Source organism: Poeciliopsis prolifica, unplaced genomic scaffold (assembly GCF_027474105.1).
Source record: "Poeciliopsis prolifica strain line A6 unplaced genomic scaffold, Auburn_PproV2 SCAFFOLD026, whole genome shotgun sequence".
NCBI lineage: Eukaryota > Metazoa > Chordata > Actinopteri > Cyprinodontiformes > Poeciliidae > Poeciliopsis > Poeciliopsis prolifica.
This window is the reverse complement of record NW_026562401.1, coordinates 1,120,812-1,139,511: the sequence shown is the minus strand read 5'-3', so window position 1 is coordinate 1,139,511 and position 18,700 is coordinate 1,120,812. Positions and strand designations below refer to the sequence as shown.

The window sequence follows — 18,700 nt, the reverse complement described above, 5'->3', positions numbered from 1 at the left end:
GCGCTTTGATACTTATCGTTTGGCGCCTACAGAACTTCCAAATGCTGAATCCAGACTGGAGGCGATACATGAGGGATTGCTGCAGCTTCCCCCGGCACACTATGAAACCTTGCGTTACCTGATGGCTCACCTCAAAAGGTTTGTTCATGTGTTGTTTTTTGTGAACAAAGAGGTTGCTGTCTGATTGGAAACGCCACATCATCAATCTCCCATCAGATAATATAATTAGAATAAAAAAATTACTTCATTTTTATTACAATTTCAACAAATAATTGCCATGCCATTTCTATACATTCATTCTCTTCTGAATATAACATCACCCTGACGTTCAGCTCCCTTCACAGATTAACCATAGGATTCAAGTCAAGACACTTGCTGTTCCACTTGAAAAAGTTCATATTTCTGTTGGCTCACTATCTATTCCCCACATTAACTGTGTGTTTTGGGTCACAGTCATGCTAAAACACAGCCTGTTTTAGCAAAGCATGAGCTGTGAGCAATCCACAATGCACAGCTGCTTTTTAGCCAAAGGTTGCTCCATACCAGCTGCAGAGAGCTGCCGTTTATTACTTGCTGCACTGCTGACACACACACACACAAAAAAAGAAATCCTGTTCCCAATTAATCTGGTTAAGTAGGATGCTTTAGAGCAGCACAAGTGCTTTAGAATTAGATATAGAATTTAAAATATTCTCACTGACTCTGTTTGCAATGGGTACAAATAATTTTCAAGGTAAAATATATGGTCTTTTAGCTGCTTTAAGTCTGTGGTTCATTGATAAATATATGTGTGTGTAAAAAACCTTACTCAAATGAAAGTCTGCTTGTATGGTAATAGCATTCGCAATTCTGAAAAGACATCAGTCTGAGGAGAATCAACCCATTAAATGAAACCTTTCAACTTTAAAATCTCTCTGTCTTTTTGAATCATCTTTCAGGGTAACAACATTCGAAAAGTACAACCTAATGAATGGAGAGAACCTGGGGATTGTCTTCGGCCCAACTCTTATGCAGCCTCCGGAGCAGAACGCTTTGACAACCCTGAATGACATGAGGCAGCAGAAACTGGTGGTGCAGCTCATGATCGAACATGAAGATGTCTTATTTTGAGGGCTAAGGGCTGCAGAATTGGAGGCGATGAACAATTATTTATTCTGTCAAAGAGGAAAGTCAAGCCAACTGTATTAAAGTGATACTCTGAAATGTTTGCGATCAAACTGCAAATGAAATTCTTTGTATTTTATTTTATTTTTTTGGCATGATGAGTTGAGTTGATTTTGTTGTTCCTGTAAGTTTGGGATTTGCAAACTCAGCCAAGAGCACCATTTTTTTTACATGAGGAAATAGTTATGTATTTTCTTTTTTTTTTTTATGTTATTTGTTCCCTAAGTTTATAACTTAAAGGCTGATGCTACCTGGTGTAGATCAGTCAGGATGAAAGCACCATGTGATATACAGCACCCTCCCCACTTATTGCCCCAACCTCCTTTCAAAGATGTCTTAAAATAAACAAATCTCGCTATTAAGACTTAACTATTCTTCCCAAAATCACCAGGAACACATTTATTGGCTCCCCTGATTTTAGTATTCTTCAAACCTCATTCAGAAAATAGAACAGCTTTTACTCTTCCTCAACAGTTGGCTTCTTTCTCAGCCTCACTGTGACGAAACTTGGATCCACATGCAACCTTTTATGTCACGGTTTCAGAAATGATATGGTGACATTTATTTTATAGTAACATTTTGAGGTAGTAAAACAGATGGCAGACTAGGCTGAGTAAGTCTACTCAAATTAAAGGTAGGATTTTCAAAGTGCAGTCAATTTAAAGGCTCTTTAACATCTTTACCAAGGGTGGAGGCAAAAAGTGCAGAGGACACTGTAGGACTAGTGTGGATCCAAATTGAAGAAGGCCTGGTGCTGTTTAATCTGAACCTTGCAGGTCGGCCAATTTTACGCTCACCTGCATTTTGTGGGAACACTGGAATGATACAATGTAGATAGAGTCAGACTTAACTTGTGTACTTAAAAAAAAAAAAAAGAAACAAGACATTCATAAAGCACTTTTTTTGCATAAAGTGTAAAGGTTTATTTTGTAAAGATGTTCGTGCTCCATAGCTTATGTATACAAGTTATTGGAAATGCTTGTTGATGTACCTGCAGAAGGCTCAGAACAGAAATGACAAATCAGAAGGTTTCAGGAAACATCATTTATACGGATTGGATGACATGGTGTCTTTTTGAAGGGTGCAACACATGTGCCAAACTCCTATGTGCACATTTTGGTTGGTAGTGTTGCAAAGTTTGAGTGTGCAGACTATTACTGGGGATTTGTTCGAGTAAAGTAGTGTTGTTGTTTTTTTAATATATATTTTGTTATTTTAAGCCAGTAACATTGCTCGATGAGGAGCACAACCACCACAGTCGGGCCCAAAGTGGCGCCCTTGCCAAGCATGTTCCTTTTATCACTTGGTTTAATGTGATTGTTGAATCCTTTCTACAGATCCATTTTATCAAAATGTATTTTTGTGACAGTTGCAATTCAAATGTAATTTATGAAATGATGTTTTATTAAAGAAGGTAAAACTTGAGTTTGAAGTAGACTGACAAGTTGAAGATGTGTCTGAACTAGAGTTCAACTCCTGTGGGGTTTTTTAGGACCTTGGAACAAAATCCAGTGTGTTTACCATTTTTACTTCCTGCTTCGTTTTCCCACTGATCCAGCTCTACCTGCTCGCATGTTGTGAGAAAGGCTGAATTTTGCCAGAAGCCAAATAAACGGCAGGAACGAGGAAAAAGAGGCGTAAAAATAAACAGTAGTGCTCTTTGTGAGAGAGGTGCACCACAGTCACATCCTGCCCTGCTACTTAAAGGCACCTTTCTATCTAAACTCTGAGGCTGTTGAGTGTTGCTCATGTCATTGGGGGGTGGTGCAGTATTGCAAAAACAATTATACTATCATTTCCTCATATCTTTATAGTTAACTTAATGTATTGAAAGAACCAGCCATAAAAATAGGGAAGTCATTATTTTTCTAAATGCAGAAGTTAGTATTTTCTTGCTTAAGAAATAAGTTGATAGCTGAACCACCATTGTGGCTTTAAAATAGATTACGCCCTCTCCCTCCTCCATTGCATCATGGAGTTGGTTTATATTTGCAAAATCTGATTCCTTATTCAGCCGTATTCAGCTAATGATCAGCCAAAGCTTTCCATGTTTCAAATAATTTGGGTAAAAAGGAAAAGAGGACGACTGGAGCGAAGCTGTTAGAAGTACCATGCTTCAATGGCTCCTTTGATCCAAAAAACAAACAGTCTGCTTCTTGTTGCTGATTTGACTAGTCCCCTGACTGAGCCTCGAGCCGTAAGTCACATTTACTCCACATGTTAAACAGCCTCTGCTTAGTGGCCATGTTATTTACACTCTGCAGTTGCTTTGGAGCCACAGCAAGAGCTGCTGCGAGCTTGGGGTCAGGATCAAGCCTGTGAACCACTTTGATAATAATATGCCATTCGATACACAATTTGAAGGCAAAAGATACAAAGGAATTTCAAGAAATTAAAATTTCATGAAAAAGTTCATTCAGTAATTCAGTTCTTTACATGAAACTCAGGTATTAAATTGATCCATTGCATATGCAGGGATGCATTTCTGTCTTAAAGCTAATGAAAGTCCAGAAATTCACTTTTCTGTAAATTATATAACCTTAAAAGCAATTTCAAAAGATTTTCTTTTCAACAGAAAAGTTAGCCCACTGAAAGTCTGCCCATGTACTCTACAGCATATCCACTCAATACATGATCAAGGCTCCTTTTGCAGGAATCACTGCCTCAGTGCAGCATGACATGGAGGCGGTCAGCACTGCAGCGAGTCAAAAACAATAATCAGAGCCAGGAGGAGTGTCTTTGCTCTGTCAATTGTGCCAGTGTATTTGCTGGTAAATGAGTTACAAAGTGGAAAACAACGTACTGTTGCAGGAAAGCTGTTTATGCACCGTCATCGATGGAACGAGGCTGAGCGTTCGAGGCAGGTCCTGTTGTTGTGAACCAGCTGTAGCGTAGCAGAGAGCAAGGTTAAAGTAAGATCCTCATTAAGGCTTTGATTGGTTGTTCCTGGTCAAGCTGTGTATTTATTGAGATGACAGCAGGTGCATGGGGAGAAGACAAGAGCAGCCACGTTTTTTTCAAAGATTATCAACCTCATATTATACTGCCATTGCATGTGGGTAGTTCTAACAAACATATAAAAGTTGTATACTTCTTTTTTCATAAACCTCAAGCAGCTTGGGTCCTGTGCCTTTCCACTATATCTCCAGACTCTGGTGCCATGTTTATAAAAATGTAGGTGCACCAGTCAATAAATGTTAAAAATCTTTATTTTGAAAGCGGTTCAAATATGCATTTTGTGTTTTAAAACTTTAAATTGAAATATATCAAAGGAATACATGAGTAAATATAATCTTTAACACGGAGATTAAAACCAAATAAAATTTCAAACATCTTCAACTCCCAGTACTCCAACATGCATAATATATGCTTCCTATAACAAGTGATGCTTTACGTGACTTTATTCTCAATATGAAGAAAAATTATATAGGTCAGTCAGCTACCGTGGGGGAGCATGGATTGTGCATTTTTTACAGCTGGGGAGGATTTAAAGACAGGAAAGCGTTTGCAAGCATAAAAGGCAAGAGTGCCCTCTAGTGGTAAATATACACAGAAGCGACCAGTTATCTTGCATCGTTACAGACTGGGACAAGTTACTAAAAAAAACAATTGAAAAAAGGTAGTTCATTTTATAAAAAAAAAAATCTTTAATCATCTTAAGGCAACAAGAACTATGACATTTATATATGTGTGTCCAAGGGAAATAAGTTAGGAAATGTGCAAATGAAGATAAAACATAATAAAATAAAAAAAAACATGAAACAAAATATCAGACAATAATGGTCAAATGTAGTTTTAAAATTATTAAAGTCTTTGTTTAAAGATGATCTACAAAAAAAATACTAATTTGAAAGCTGAATCCATCATTCAGAGTTCATCGTGTATGGAGGTGAATTCCCTGACTGATATAAAGCCGTCTTTGTCCTCATCCTCATTTTTGAAGATGTCATCAACCATCACTTCATGATGTGTGTCATTGGGCGAGTAACCGTGCTTCTCAAATTCCTTCTTCAAGAAATGCTTCACCTGAAAATATGAAAAGAAATTAGAAGGTAGTTTCTAATACCGTCGTTTGGTCTTGACACAAAAAGGGACAGTCAAAAAGACACACCTCCTGCCTGGAGAGTTTCCAGTCGTCGTTAAGATCCATGTCCCGGAAAGACTCGTGGGACCTGGGACCATTTTGGATCTCCATGAGCTCAATGTCAAATATCAAGGTGCTGCTTGGAGGAATTTTACCTGTAAACAAACAAGGTTTTTGCTCAAGCAAAAACATCTACTCCTTTTATTGTTCATGTATTGTAACATTACAGCCAAAACCTCCATGTGTTTTATTGTAATCTGATGTGACAAACCAAAACTAAGTAGAGAATGATTGTCAAAGGTAAGGACCCTTATCTTATATGTCTCTGAAACCTCTGTAAACAGACGTTTTCAAGTCTTGACAGAATCTTGATTGAAATCAGATTTGAATTTGAACTGGGCCATTTTAGCACATGAATAGACTTTGATCTGAGCCATTCTCTTGTGGCACTGGATGAATTGATATTCTACTGAAACATTTGAACGTCTGTCCCAGCCTCAGGTCTTTTGCAGCCTCTAACAGATTTTCTTTGAGCAAATCCCTCTACTTAGCTCCATTTATCTTCCCATCAAGCACCTTGTTGCTGAAAATATGCAATATAAATGAAACTGCCTTACCTTACTTTAACTTACCTTCTGACCAGCTACCCTACTTCTACTGAAGAAAAACATACTACCACCTTCGGAATGGTGTGCTAGTTTTCTACCTACCAAACATAGTGTTTAACATGTAAACCAAAAATATAATATGGATCCTCTGATGCCTTTCTCTCTGCAATAGCTTGGTAAATGTACAGCTTGGTTGTTTGCCTGTTTACAACCAGTGTTCTCTGATAAACCCTCTGCGACCCTTACAGAAAAAGCAGGAACCATACTGAGATTAGTTTATGCAGAGATGATTTATTAGCTAAGCAACTTCTGAAGGCAGCTGGTTGCACCGGATTTTAACAGGTAGAAGTGTTAATGCGGATGCCCGCAAGATTTTTCTGAGTTTTAACAAGAAAAACAATAGCAGACCAGCTATCATTTTCTTGGCACTTTCAAATGATGTACCTTTGTGTGTGTCAAATACCAATAAAACACACTGGGTATGAGTTTGGAAGACGGTTATGAATATCTTTTCAAGAAGATGTGCACAATGAAATGTTTTTATTTTTAATTAATATTATTATTTTGCACTGAATCTGTAATACCTTGACCTTCCTTTCCGTATGCCAGTGATGGAGGGACCGTCAGCTTCCTGCGCTCTCCAGCACACATATCCTGCAAACCCTTGTCCCAACCTTTGAGCACCTCTCGGATCCCAAGAGTGAACCAGACTGGGTTTCCATCCCCATGTTTGCGACTGCCAGGGATCAAATGATCAACAAGAGTTTAAAGTCAAGGACACAGACATTTGATAACAGCTGAATAAATCTCTGCCTTTTGAATAGATTGTGGCAGATTATTTCCATAAATGTGTACATTTAAATAGTTAATCAGATTTCACAAATCTGAGTAACTCCATCTGAACAATAGTGTTGTATAATACAGAAAGAAATACAGAAAGAAATGAACGTCTTTTACCTGGAATGGAACATAGTGCCATTGCTCTCCAGGAATCCCTCGTAATGAACAAGAAGCATGTCTCCATACTTTGATTTTCGGTGACACAGAAAAGGTTTGTGCATCACCTCAACTTTCACATCGGCTTCTGGGAGTTTTCCACCAGTGACCAAAACAAACAGTGATGGCAGTAAGGAATAAAGGGTGAAAAGCGTCATGTTTGAAGACAATCGTTAAAGCTTTTGCAAAATATATGCAAATGGGCGAGAGAAAAACTTGAAATTAAAAAGCTTTAACTGCTAAAAATCCCTTACGTGGCAGCCAAACTTTTGCAGAAGGGTGCGCATCATTTGTCAACTGGCGAGGCAATCCCTCCTCTGAGTGGATGTGGTTGGTACGCCATTGAAACGTTGCATGTTTCAATGGAACGTTTCATTGGAAAAAAGGAAACTTATGCACAGTGACAGTTTATTTTACATGAGATATAAAATTTCCAAGAGAAAGAAAGCACATGCAGCGGATAAAACAAAAGAGTTGTACCCTGAACACATTTTAATTTTCATGCTATTACACACGTTAACTCCTCCTTCGCCGCCAAGTTATCACTTCTACCCGAGGTATTCACCGGCTGACTGTTACGCAACGTAGCCACAGTTGACAGTCAGCCCCCTTTCACTGCTATTGGTTGAAAATGTATAGCCCCGCCCATTGGTAATTTCCTCTGTTTTCATTGGTCAGGTTAAACGCCAATCTTTACGATCCACGCATAACATTACTCCAATCGCTCTTGACGTAGGCAGAAGCAACAATGGCAGCCTCTTTCATGATTGGTTAAACTTTTATTCACAAAGACGTTTACGTACAATTGCTGACGTAGTTTAAATGGAAACCCAAGGACGTCGCTCCGCAATTCACATTCTGGGCCCAATGGAGTCGCTGCAATCAGCTGTACCACACATCTTGTGATAAACAAGTAATGAACGGTAAAAAGACGCAGTTAAACAATGGAGGGTATGCTGTATAAGTGGACCAATTACATCAGCGGTGAGTTGATGTTATAATTAGGGCATGTTTTTTTAAACTTAGAGCTTGTTTGAGGGCAGCTAGCGGCACTAAACGTCAGACGCTCACTTGAATTGAGTTTGAGATCGACAAGCTAACGCTAGCTACACTCATCGTTCAAATTTCAGACTTTATTAGTCGGCGTCAAAATGATTATTGCTACGACCTTTGCCACGCGAGCTGCTCGCCGAGTTTTTCTTGTTTTAAACACATTTAAATGGCAGCAAAGCAAGTTGGACTACTTTCCACCCCATCTGTCATTCTAATCTGATTTGCCAACTGATTAGTTGATGCTAACTCAACGTAAATGACTCCCAGCAAATTGACCAAGCTCTGTCGCTTACGCTTGCATTGAAACGGCTTGAATCAAACAGGAGCTGCCGTGTCTGTTTTCAGGCTGGCAGCCTCGCTGGTTTGTTCTCGACGGAGGAACTTTGTCGTACTACGACTCTCAAGAAGATGCGTGGAAAGGCTGCAAAGGCAGCATTAAGATTTCAGTCTGTGAAATCCAAGGTCAGCGAAGCCTGCTCCCCCCCACCACACACACACAAACACACACACACACACACACACACACACACACACACACACACACACAAGTTGCATTGCAGCTGCAGTTGATTTAGTCGTAGTGCTAAAAATGTTGCTTTCGATGACGTTTCAGTTCATTCCTCCGACTCCACACGTCTTGACCTGATCATACCAGGAGAGCAGTACTTTTACCTGAGAGCCATCAACGCAGCAGAGAGGCAGAAGTGGCTGGTGGCTCTGGGCACAGCCAAAGCCTGCCTCACTGACAACAGGACCAAGAGGGAAAAAGGTGTGGAAGCACAAATGGATACAAGCTCTAACACATGGTGTACAAGACTGTGCAGAAGTCTGAATGTTTGCCATCTTTTTTTCTTTTTTTGAATCACAAATCTGTATGATTCAATTTGGCCAAAAAAAGTGTTATTATGTGGTTATGTTGTTGTAAACCCCTAGTACAGCGACAACGGTTGCTTTAATTTAAAACACAAATGAAGGTTATTACTACTGCTACAAAAATGACCTAAAATATTGATATTCAATATTGCCATATTATTGTCTATAATATGGTAATTTTAAATATTATTATGATAGCTAAATTTAGTGGTAGTTTTCCACTAGACATGCTTATTGCACCTAAAACTATAATTACTGAATGTCTAGAGAGTTGATATTAGTTGGTGTTGCTAGTCTTGCTGTCAGGTGCTTATCATGTATGCAGGTTGTAGCTTGTTAGGTGTCATTTTTAAACAACCATGTCTTATTAGGAGGGATAGATGGCTCTTCTTTAACTTCTGCAGAATGATTATGTTTTTCATGACCAGAAGCATTTTTGAAAATCCAAATCTGTTGGTCGGCTCCTTTCTAAGGCTTTATGGGAGTCTTTGCTTCATGGAAGCAAAAAACGTACAAAGAAAATCATCCCTTTAACTCATCACAGATTGTGAAGATTTCTTGTTTGTATTTTACTGTGACAGATAAACAGAATTCATACATGCTGAGAAACTCGTATGTGAAAAGTCTCTTTTGAAGCACTTTTTCTTTCTTCTATTTTTTGCATTGCAACAGAGCTTCAGGAGAACACGGAGGCATTAAAAACAAAGATGTCAGAGCTTCGATTGTACTGTGACCTTCTTCTGCAGCAAGTCAACAAAATCAAGGAGAATGATGAGTTGGGAGAAACTGTGGAGGTAACGTTTGGTTGAGGCGATGAAATTAGAGAGGCTGTTGGTTTGTGTGAAACGGCACTTCAGCTGCAATTAATCAAACCTCTGTGCTCTTTCACTCACTTATCAAGGAATCAAAAAGTACATGTTACCACAAATATCTATGTGTATATTTTGCATCACCAAACTGCTGCAATATCAGTGCTGGCTTTGTGCTAACGTGTTTGTTTGTCTGTTGTTTCAGACTGGTATAGACACTGGAACCATGGTGAAGTCGACATGCACCACATTCCTTAAAACTCTGGAGGAGTGCATGCAGATAGCAAACCGTACTTTTACTACAGATTTAGGAACGCACAGTCCGCCAGGAACTCCTCCAGTCGCGGCGATTAAACCCCAGAAGGTACATTTCCCTTTAAGACTCTCCAGTTTACCAGTTCAACCTGATACTGGTATAATAATAATCCTATCCTGTTTTCAAGGCCTGAAGTTATTTTAAACTCTCTACTTTGTTTTCCCAACAGATTAAACATACCAATCATTTAAATCTAAACCTTGGAGAAAAGTAGGTTTTTTTTTTGTTTGTTTGTTTTGTTACTTTTATGTAACATTGCTCTCTTTTTCTTGTCTAATGAGTCACATTACATTGATAAAAGTCAGTCTAAATCTGATCTTTACGTTTTAGATAAAGCAAACGTCATTTCTAGTTCCTGCTAACTAAGATTATGATTTTGACAAAAGTTTTACATGTGTGTTTTTTTTTTTAAATAATGTATTTCGTTGTGCTTTCCAGGTGGAAAGATTTGACCGAAACCTCAGGAGAAATAAGTACACATGGCAACCAGAGCCTTGACTCCGGAGCCGAAGAACCAGATAAACCAAACGGAGCAGATCATCATCCTCCCCCATCAGGTAAGTCAGGTTTTCTATCTACTTTACACCCGCAGGGGTTTCCTGATACAAAAATTGTCTTTGCATTCCGCAGATGTTTCCTTTTAACACTCAGGATCTTTGTATGTTAATAAGTGAAAGATTATTGGAAACACTTTTTTTTCCCAGGCTATTTTAATAGAAATAGCCTTGTCATAGAAAGCTTTTTCTATGACAAGAAAAAGCTTTGTAATAATTAAGATGTAGGCAAAATGTGAAATTAAGTCACATCTCAGTTATTTTTTACAAGTATGCAGTGTTGTCATGATAAAGTAAAATGTTAAAAATCATGAACTTCTTCCAATAACATACAATATGCATGTATTCTGTTTTGTGTGATGCAGATTTTGAGTCATCAATCATTCATAGCAAGCAAGTCCTCCCTGCTGCACACGTTACCCAGAAGGCCACTGAGATTGAACACTGCAACCAACCAGCAGCAGGAGATTCTGAGAAAACATGTGATCAAGAGAAACATGATCAAGAACTGTGCGAATGGGACCAAAGCGAAAACCATGACCAAGAAAGAGGAAAAAAGAGCGGCGTCGCGATCCAGTGCCAACAGGAAGCCATTTTTGACCAAGAAGAGAGCCAAGATCAATTCAAGACCCCGAGCGATTCGTCGGAGTCGGACACAGAGCAGGTGGACACTTTCTTCAACACAATGAGTCACAGGTATGAAAACGTCGCTCAGGAAAATCCAGTCTCTCAGGAGTCTCAGGGTACAGCGTGAGTGTGCTGAGGGATCGATCGCCTCTCTCGTTCCTGTTCCACAGTATTAGAACCAAACAACTTAAGCTATTTAGCTACTGAACTTACTCTGTATCGGTTAATCCATCTGCACATAGTTTCTTTTAATATGTTTAAATTAGGTAGGAATAATCTTCATTAAATTTATAAATTAACTGAATAAAGTTGTAATTAAGTATTATCATAGAGTCTCTTTATCACATGATAGAGAGGCTCTCCTCTTATCTCTCGGTTTGTAAGAGTTTATTTTGCTCTCTGAAAATGCGTAACATATTCTGCTCTCTGTTAATCACTAGCATGCTAGTGTCTTTATTATCTCTTCTGTCTATAATTAAAAAAAATCTAAATATGTTTATTTGTAGCCAAAGAAGCTAAGTAGTCCTCAGGTTTTGCGAGACTTTATTCCGTTTTGTGTTTTTTTTGTGGATGTTTGTACCTTCTTTACTTTTTCTGTCCTGAGTTGAGTAAATAAAATAGAAACATCTTGCATTTAATATATTGTCCTCTTTGAATCTTTTTATTTATTGTTTTTTTTAGATTTAGTGATATGAGACTGGATGACGACAATGGTATTCCTTCACAAGAGTTTTTGGACTCATGCTATGCAATAGTGCCTGTATTAGGTAGGATGGTCACTTACAGTCGCTACTCGTATTGTTCTTCCTGCTGCTCCTTTTTGACATGGTACCCATTCTGCTCTTGTTATGTGTGCATGCCATTTGTCTCCGATTCATCCTCTGCTTCCATGCCCTGCATTCATTTCAGCTGTGATCGAACTTGAGTTCCGATGTCGTTTTTTGTCGCCACATGTGACAGTTTATTGTAATTTTGGAAACATACAGCAATCTGTCTGTATGCAAATAAACACATATGCTTTCTGCTTGGCAACAAAGCAGCAGGCAAACTCTAGCTTTTAAATTCAATTTTTATTTTGAATCATCCTCCAAATTAACTGGGAGACGTTCTGTGCACAGATGTTTTAAAGAGGTCAACAAGATGGGAAAGCCCGGTCCATTTACCAACATCTTAATAAATCCATGTGCTGAGTGAGCCTCATAACTCACAACAATATATCTTTGTTCTCACAGTGTAAGGAGACCTTATACATATTAATCAACTCCACTGGAGTCTAATTATGTGTTGCAAGCAGCCACCTTAGTGGTCACTAAAAACTTTATGCTCTTTGATTATTTGGAGATGAGAAAAAAGTAAGAAGACTTCGTAGTAAAAAATATCTTAAATTATCTTGACCTGAGTAAAAAGTTGTCTTTTAACAAAAGTGAGAATTCTCACTCAAACAGAATGAGAATAATTAGGGTGGAAAGTAACACTGTCCTTAAGTCTGACATGATAAATTACCTCCTTCATTGGAAACTTGCAATCAGTTTTATTGCAGTTTAATTAACTCGTACTAACTTAAAGCTAACATTACATAAAAGTGAAACGTCAGAAGCAACAGTGATGCTATTCTGGACTCTCTCTTCTCAGACAAACTGGGCTCCACCGTTTTTGCACCAGTTAAAATGGATTTTGTTGGAAATATCAAGGTAAGTCCAGTTTTAAATGTAACATGTTTTACACTGACTGGTTTAGATTTTGCTGTTTAAATGTTGGTGTAAATGTCCCTTTAAATATTGTGACGGCATAATTCAGTAAATGTGTGATCTGGCAGAAAATAAAAATCATTTTAATGTTTAATAAATGCACTGTTTCTTCACTTTTTAACAAATGAAGTCATTGGATTATAATTTACCGCATTCATTTCAGATGAAAGGCAGCATAACTTTTTCACTGGTCTCCGCAGAAAATTCAGCAGAAGCTGATGTCCGACCCCGACAGCTTCCCCACCCTGCAGTCTATTGTGTTGCACGAAGTGCAGACGAGCGTTGCCCAGGTTCGTAACTCTGCCACCGAGGCGCTGCTGTGGCTCAGGCGAGGCCTCAAGTTCCTCAAGGAGTTTCTGTCGGAGATCAATGCAGGAGAACAAGACATCCACGCAGCACTGAGTGAGTGGTTCTATTATTTAAGGACATACATTTACAAAGGTCTTCAAATATGTAGAACTGCATCTGTGTTTGCTGTTAGTTTCATGGTGTTGTTTTAATTTTTTGTCATTTTTTTAATGATTATTTTTTTATTTCACCCAGACAATGCGTATGGGAAAACTCTAAGGCAGTACCATGGATGGGTGGTGCGAGGTGTTTTTGCTGTAAGTGTTTCTTACACACGCGGTTCCCAAGCTGAAAAAAGTATCAAGTATTTAGGTTTCTGGATCAGCGATGCTAAGAAAGTAGAGAGTAGAAAATGGCTATATATTTTTTTTCTTTTACCTTTTGCTCCATTCTATCATCTGAAAGTTCCACACGTCTGTCCATTATTAAAAGTAATGTCTGTTCATTGTCCATCATTTACCCATCTGTTTTCCCATTGTCCATTTATTCTTTCATTTTTTTCTGATTTATTTGGCTGTCCATCCCTCTGTCAAAATTATCCATCTGTCCTTTATTTGTGTCTGTCAGTCCCTCCATTTTTATCCTGTCTGTCCATTATCCATCTCTTTATCCATCGGTCTATCATCCTTCTTTTTGTTATGGGAAAAAAATACTTTTACAAGAGTTTAGATAAGAATGAGGAGAACATTCATTAAGACCTTGTAAGGTGAAAATAGACATGCAGAGACAAAGGAGCCTGTCAGGTTTTCTCTAGCAGACGGTGGATTCTGGCTGCTTTTCATAGGTTCTAGCCAGTCTATCTTGTGACAACATGACCATATGTCCATCTACCTATTTTCCACACATAGATCCATGTCTCTGTCCATCCATCCGTCATTGTCTGTCCATCTGTCAATTTGCCCGTCCTTCTCTTTGTTGGCTCCTTGACTACCATCCATCTTTTTATCCTGCTTTCTTGTCCACCCATCTTTTCATTATCAGCAATTTATCCATTTGTTGGTAAGATGCCTCTATCCATGATTGTCCCTCTATGATTCTTCTGTCCATTATTAACTAGTTTTCCATCCACCCATCAATCTGTTCCTCCCTGCAGAATTGTTTAGAAGGAACTGCAAACTTGGAAGAGTTTTTTTTCTGTGCAGTAAAATGTACTGAAACTCTGTGCACACATCAACACTCGCCCCGTTTCAGAAAGGTTCCCTGTCTTGAGTGTGACACCCAAGCCACTGTTTTTTTTTTTTTTTTTTTTCTCAACAGCTGGCTCTACGAGCCGCCCCGACTTATCAGAGTTTCACCGCCGCCTTGGTGTCGAGAGAGGGGGATGAGCAGAGGAGCGACTTTACCAGCAGCATGCACAGGGATCTGGGAGTGTACCTCCCGGCCATGGAGAAGCAGCTGACCATTCTGGACAAATTTTATGAAGAATACAGCCTGGAGTCTGACGAGGTGGTGTGAAACCTGAAGGACAGAGTATCAGATGTCCAGGGGCAACGGAGCCTCGCCGATGTTCACAGCAGCGACGGACTGCTGAAAGGAAGGTGCCAGACAGTGCTGTTAGCATGCGTCAGGGCGACCAGAGGTCATTCGGTGGTTTGTGAAGTTCACTGCAGTAGTTTGAAGAGATTATTTAAGCCAACAAAGGGCTTCTACAAGCAAAAAGTACCAACTGAAGAAATTGATACTCCTGGTCTGTTTTAAGACACCAGTGACACTGAAAGAAAAGGCTTTCAGTTATACAGACTCCAGCTATATTTGTACACGGTGCCATTTGTTCCTGATTTTTATTTTTCTATTTTTGTGTTGTGGCATTTTACCATTAGCTGGATTTTAAGGCGTATAACTCCACTGTATTTATTTTTCGTAAACGTCCCTGGAAGCTGTCTTTCACTACCCTTTAATGTCATAAACGTTTTATGTGGCTTCATAAAATGAAGAGATGCCATGTAATAGCACAAAGCACTTATGGCAAAATAAACAGTCATAGTGTCACAGCACACATAATAAGTCTCCAGTATTTGATAGTGCTTTTACAGAACTGACTCAATTGCATCATGCTAGCTTTTCTTTTTTTGCTCTTGTTTTTTACACTGGCTGTGAACATATTTTGTGTAATTTTATCAATTAAATTATTTCCCTAAAGCAACAATTTTATGACGCATTAGTTTTTATTTTACATCTCATTTTGAGCCACAGTGTTAAGAGTTTAAAGGGACCAAAAAGGAGAAGCATAAACAAGCCTCTGCTGCCTAGTCAGTGACGTAACACAAGAATGAAATGTTAGTGAGATATTTCTGTTTATGCTGAAGCAAGTCTATGCACTCAGTGCATTTAAATATTTATGGTGTAATAAGTCCGATTTGACACGTCTCTGAATTCTGTACATCCTCTGGATCAATATTGGATCCATGGTGCATGTTTAGTGAGGGCAAGTTTGATATGCTAAAGCAACATCGATGCCATATTGGACTGAAGACGAGCCAAATGCTTGGATTTTGCCAAATAAATTAAGACAGTTACTAAAGTGACCGTTTTTTTTTTGGTGTTTATTTTTTGGTTTTGTGTCCACTGACATTTTTTCTTTTCTCTCTCACCTCGTTTTGGATGTGTGTATTACTTTGTGATGTCAGTTCTCATGCATTTGTTGAAGTTTGATGCTGGCTTTAAGGTTTGGCTCATTTTGTGTCATGATAAAACAAACCAGAGCCACATTTTTGAGCTTTAGTGAGATAATGCGGTCTCACTAAAGACCACTATATAATACTACTGAGTAGTAATAACAAATACTATATAAAATATTCATAGTAAATACTATAAAATTCATAATTTCTTTGTAGAAGTTGTTCATATTTTTCAGTTGCACTTAATTGTCACTAGTATTGGGCTGTTGTAATATTACATAGTCATGTACTGTTCAAATATTATGATCCCAAAGATTTTTCCATGAGCAAATTTTGGACTCAGATTTTTTTTTTTTTTTTTGCCTAATAAATGATTGAAAAGCTTTAATTCTGCAGCAACCTTCTTTAAAAATATGCTTAGAAGTCAAATAACTTTTTATCCACTATGTAAGGGATTTAATGGATGAAAGTATTTTATTTCCATTTGGGATCAACAGAGTAAATTTGAATTTGAATTGTCTGACCCTCCACCAATCTTCACAGCAAACCTGAGGTGCTCTGACACACTTTCTGAGTTTGACACCAGACCAATTTTGAGTGTTTATTATCAAAAAGCTCACTTTGGTCACTGGTTTGAAAGCATAAACAATCACTGAAGCTTTACATTTGGAGTTCTTTCAATAGGAAAACATTGTTCATATCAAAACATTTTAATTAGGCATGCTTTGTTGAGCAGTAAGTTTTTTCATAATTTCAAATTAAATATGACAATTAGGATAATTATTTTTCAAAATTTTTTTTTTGCAGTGGTAGCCAACACATATTCAATAATGCTGTCGCGTTTCAGCCTGTCTACACAGCTGCGATGGAAAGTGTCAGTGATTAATTTGTATTCTCTCATGATTGTGTCAAATGAGTATTTAGACTTCGTGTCCTTGACAAGAACACTCCTCTCTGCGTGCCAGTGATTCCTTCCTGCGGGTCAGAGATTGTCACTTGGCCTGGGTCCTGCCCTGCTTTCCGTTCCTGCAGTAAACGTTTGGTCTCCCCTCATCCTTCAGCTGAGGTGCAACACCAGAAGGAGAAGGATATTATATCAGTTTGTTCATTTAATGCCAGGAAGAGTTTCATTTCAAGTACAGTAAATGACCCAGAGAGGGAAGGAGAGAGACCGAGTGATTTTTTAAAAATTTTATTTCATTTGAAAGTTCTCTACCTCCTCTTGGGCTTTTATTTTGTTAACCATAACAGACAGGAAGTGCAACTCACATTTCGAGTTTACTGGAGACCAAAAGCCAGTTATCATCATAACACTTGGTTTTGTTTCTCCTGGAAGTTAGTGGGGTCAAGGTACTTCATATTTCGTTGTTTGTCACAAAATATAAAATACCAACATTTTCTGTTGTGAAATGCTTGTTTTGTAAATTTTGCCCAAATAGCAGATTTTAGATGGGTAATTTATTTTTTTTATATTCTTTGCTTTATATTAGTGTGTTGATTTATGCTTCATTCGAGTTTTTATAGTGTTTCAAAGTAAAAACTGTAGAAAAATGGAAACTGAGCTTTCATAAAAGTCAGCTGAAAAATCAGCACACTTTATCATTACCCGGCCTGGTTTCCAACAACTACAAACCTCAGTGTGTTTTACTTGAACTTGACTTGTAAGACCAAAACAAAGTGCTATATAGTTATGAAGTGAAAGGGAAGTACAATTGAAGTACAAAAAAATAAAAAGTTTTGGCATGCATTTGTATTTATCTCGCTGTGGAACCACCTCTTGATGCGCTTGTGATCTTCTTGTTCCAGCACTGAGACGTCTGCGGGAATAAATGCGATTGGCCTGGTCAGAGGAATTGCACATGATGGGATGAGTATGCTAAGGTAAGCTTTTACTCAGGCATCTCTGTGGACAAATTGTCTTGATGTGATTTGGGAAAGGGAAGCACTATGTTAATACACTTACACAGTTAGATGCAGCCCCAAGCATCTCAGTTGCAATTCTGGCCAGCTGCCCGTTTTCAACTTTTATTGCCCTGCGCCGGTCTCTGGGTGAAGACATGGCTCAGAAGGGCTCTACGCAGATTACCTGAAAACCTCTCTTGAGGGCTCCTAAAAACTATGGATTGTGAGATATATATATAGTTTATCCAGAACTGAATTTATTCAGTTCTGGATAAACTATATTGAAGAGTATCCAAGTTTCCAGACTTTATTCCCTGTTCCATGTTTCACATGAGAAATATGGCAATTTATACATATATATAAGCTGCTCCAGTCTGTATCAAAGCTGCACACATCTGCCAAAAGGCCATTGCTCCACAACATATGAATATGAATTTGTTTTATACATAACCTAATTTTGAAAATTACAGACTAAAAAAATGTTTTGCAACCATCCATGCTCCCATTGTTCATTCCTTCCTCGGGGTGTTTTCAGGTTTTATAAAAAAAAGTTTTAATATTTTCAAAAGAAAAATCTGAGAGGTCGTGACAATTCCCATCCCCACAGCATGATGCTGCCACCATCTCTCGGATTTACCACTCTTTCTATTGCAACAGCCAGGGTAGCCAGAGACAAAACCCTGGTTTTGTTTTGACCTAATTAACATCTGGTGCTGAAACATCAGCAGCGTCTCCCTGAGTTCAATCACATGAGGTCATTTAAATGATCTTTTATTGGATTTCTTTCTCAAAATTCCCCACAGCTACTGTAAAAATCATATCAGAATAATGAAACATAAATCCCGGTCACAGTGCATAATAATAATAATAATAATAATAATAATAATAATAATAATAATAATAATAATGATAATAATAACGACTTCTTGAAGCCTGATGGTACAGTACGTTACCACATACATGTTCCAGCAGTGTTGGGCATACACAGAATCACACACAG

At 38.3% G+C, this 18,700-nt stretch overlaps 3 protein-coding genes across 4 annotated transcripts in view; 2 read left to right on the top strand and 1 right to left on the bottom strand.

Annotated features, from left to right (window-relative positions):
• Positions 1 to 2,589, top strand: part of chn2 (chimerin 2) — a 33,154-nt gene extending 30,565 nt beyond the window's left edge. For both annotated transcript variants that reach the window (XM_055047803.1, XM_055047802.1), the window contains 2 exons: positions 33 to 138; positions 939 to 2,589. In XM_055047803.1, coding sequence (XP_054903778.1) covers positions 33 to 138; positions 939 to 1,110 — 278 coding nt within the window. In that variant the 3' untranslated portion in view covers positions 1,111 to 2,589. The remainder of the gene's footprint in view (positions 1 to 32; positions 139 to 938) is intronic.
• Positions 2,590 to 4,388: 1,799 nt separating this feature from the next.
• Positions 4,389 to 7,233, bottom strand: fkbp14 (FKBP prolyl isomerase 14). The gene is made up of 4 exons (XM_055047570.1): positions 6,814 to 7,233; positions 6,441 to 6,592; positions 5,276 to 5,403; positions 4,389 to 5,190 (listed from the first exon to the last, which is right to left on the bottom strand). Exons 1-4 carry the CDS (start codon positions 7,008 to 7,010, stop codon positions 5,032 to 5,034), a joined length of 636 nt encoding a protein of 211 aa, XP_054903545.1. The 5' UTR covers positions 7,011 to 7,233; the 3' UTR covers positions 4,389 to 5,031.
• Positions 7,234 to 7,578: 345 nt separating this feature from the next.
• On the top strand, positions 7,579 to 16,182 carry plekha8 (pleckstrin homology domain containing, family A (phosphoinositide binding specific) member 8). The gene is made up of 13 exons (XM_055047567.1): positions 7,579 to 7,836; positions 8,251 to 8,367; positions 8,519 to 8,674; positions 9,451 to 9,572; positions 9,793 to 9,951; positions 10,073 to 10,113; positions 10,342 to 10,460; positions 10,823 to 11,153; positions 11,766 to 11,851; positions 12,717 to 12,775; positions 13,033 to 13,234; positions 13,376 to 13,437; positions 14,438 to 16,182. The coding sequence occupies exons 1-13, from the start codon at positions 7,797 to 7,799 to the stop codon at positions 14,633 to 14,635; spliced, it is 1,692 nt and encodes a 563-aa protein (XP_054903542.1). The 5' UTR covers positions 7,579 to 7,796; the 3' UTR covers positions 14,636 to 16,182.
• Positions 16,183 to 18,700: the final 2,518 nt, after the last annotated feature.

What these genes read in the sequence shown, in the direction of transcription:
- fkbp14 (XM_055047570.1), bottom strand. Translation starts at nt 7,010, where the DNA reads ATGACGCTTTTCACCCTTTATTCCTTACTGCCATCACTGTTTGTTTTG. An exon ending in GGCACTATGTTCCATTCCAG is followed by an intron (nt 6,593 to 6,813) that starts GTAAAAGACGTT and finishes GATCCCTGGCAG; the next exon opens with TCGCAAACATGGGGATGGAA. An exon ending in ATACGGAAAGGAAGGTCAAG is followed by an intron (nt 5,404 to 6,440) that starts GTATTACAGATT and finishes GTTTGTTTACAG; the next exon opens with GTAAAATTCCTCCAAGCAGC.
- plekha8 (XM_055047567.1), top strand. Translation starts at nt 7,797, where the DNA reads ATGGAGGGTATGCTGTATAAGTGGACCAATTACATCAGCG. An exon ending in AATCTAAACCTTGGAGAAAA is followed by an intron (nt 10,114 to 10,341) that starts GTAGGTTTTTTT and finishes TGTGCTTTCCAG; the next exon opens with GTGGAAAGATTTGACCGAAA. An exon ending in TTCAACACAATGAGTCACAG is followed by an intron (nt 11,154 to 11,765) that starts GTATGAAAACGT and finishes TGTTTTTTTTAG; the next exon opens with ATTTAGTGATATGAGACTGG.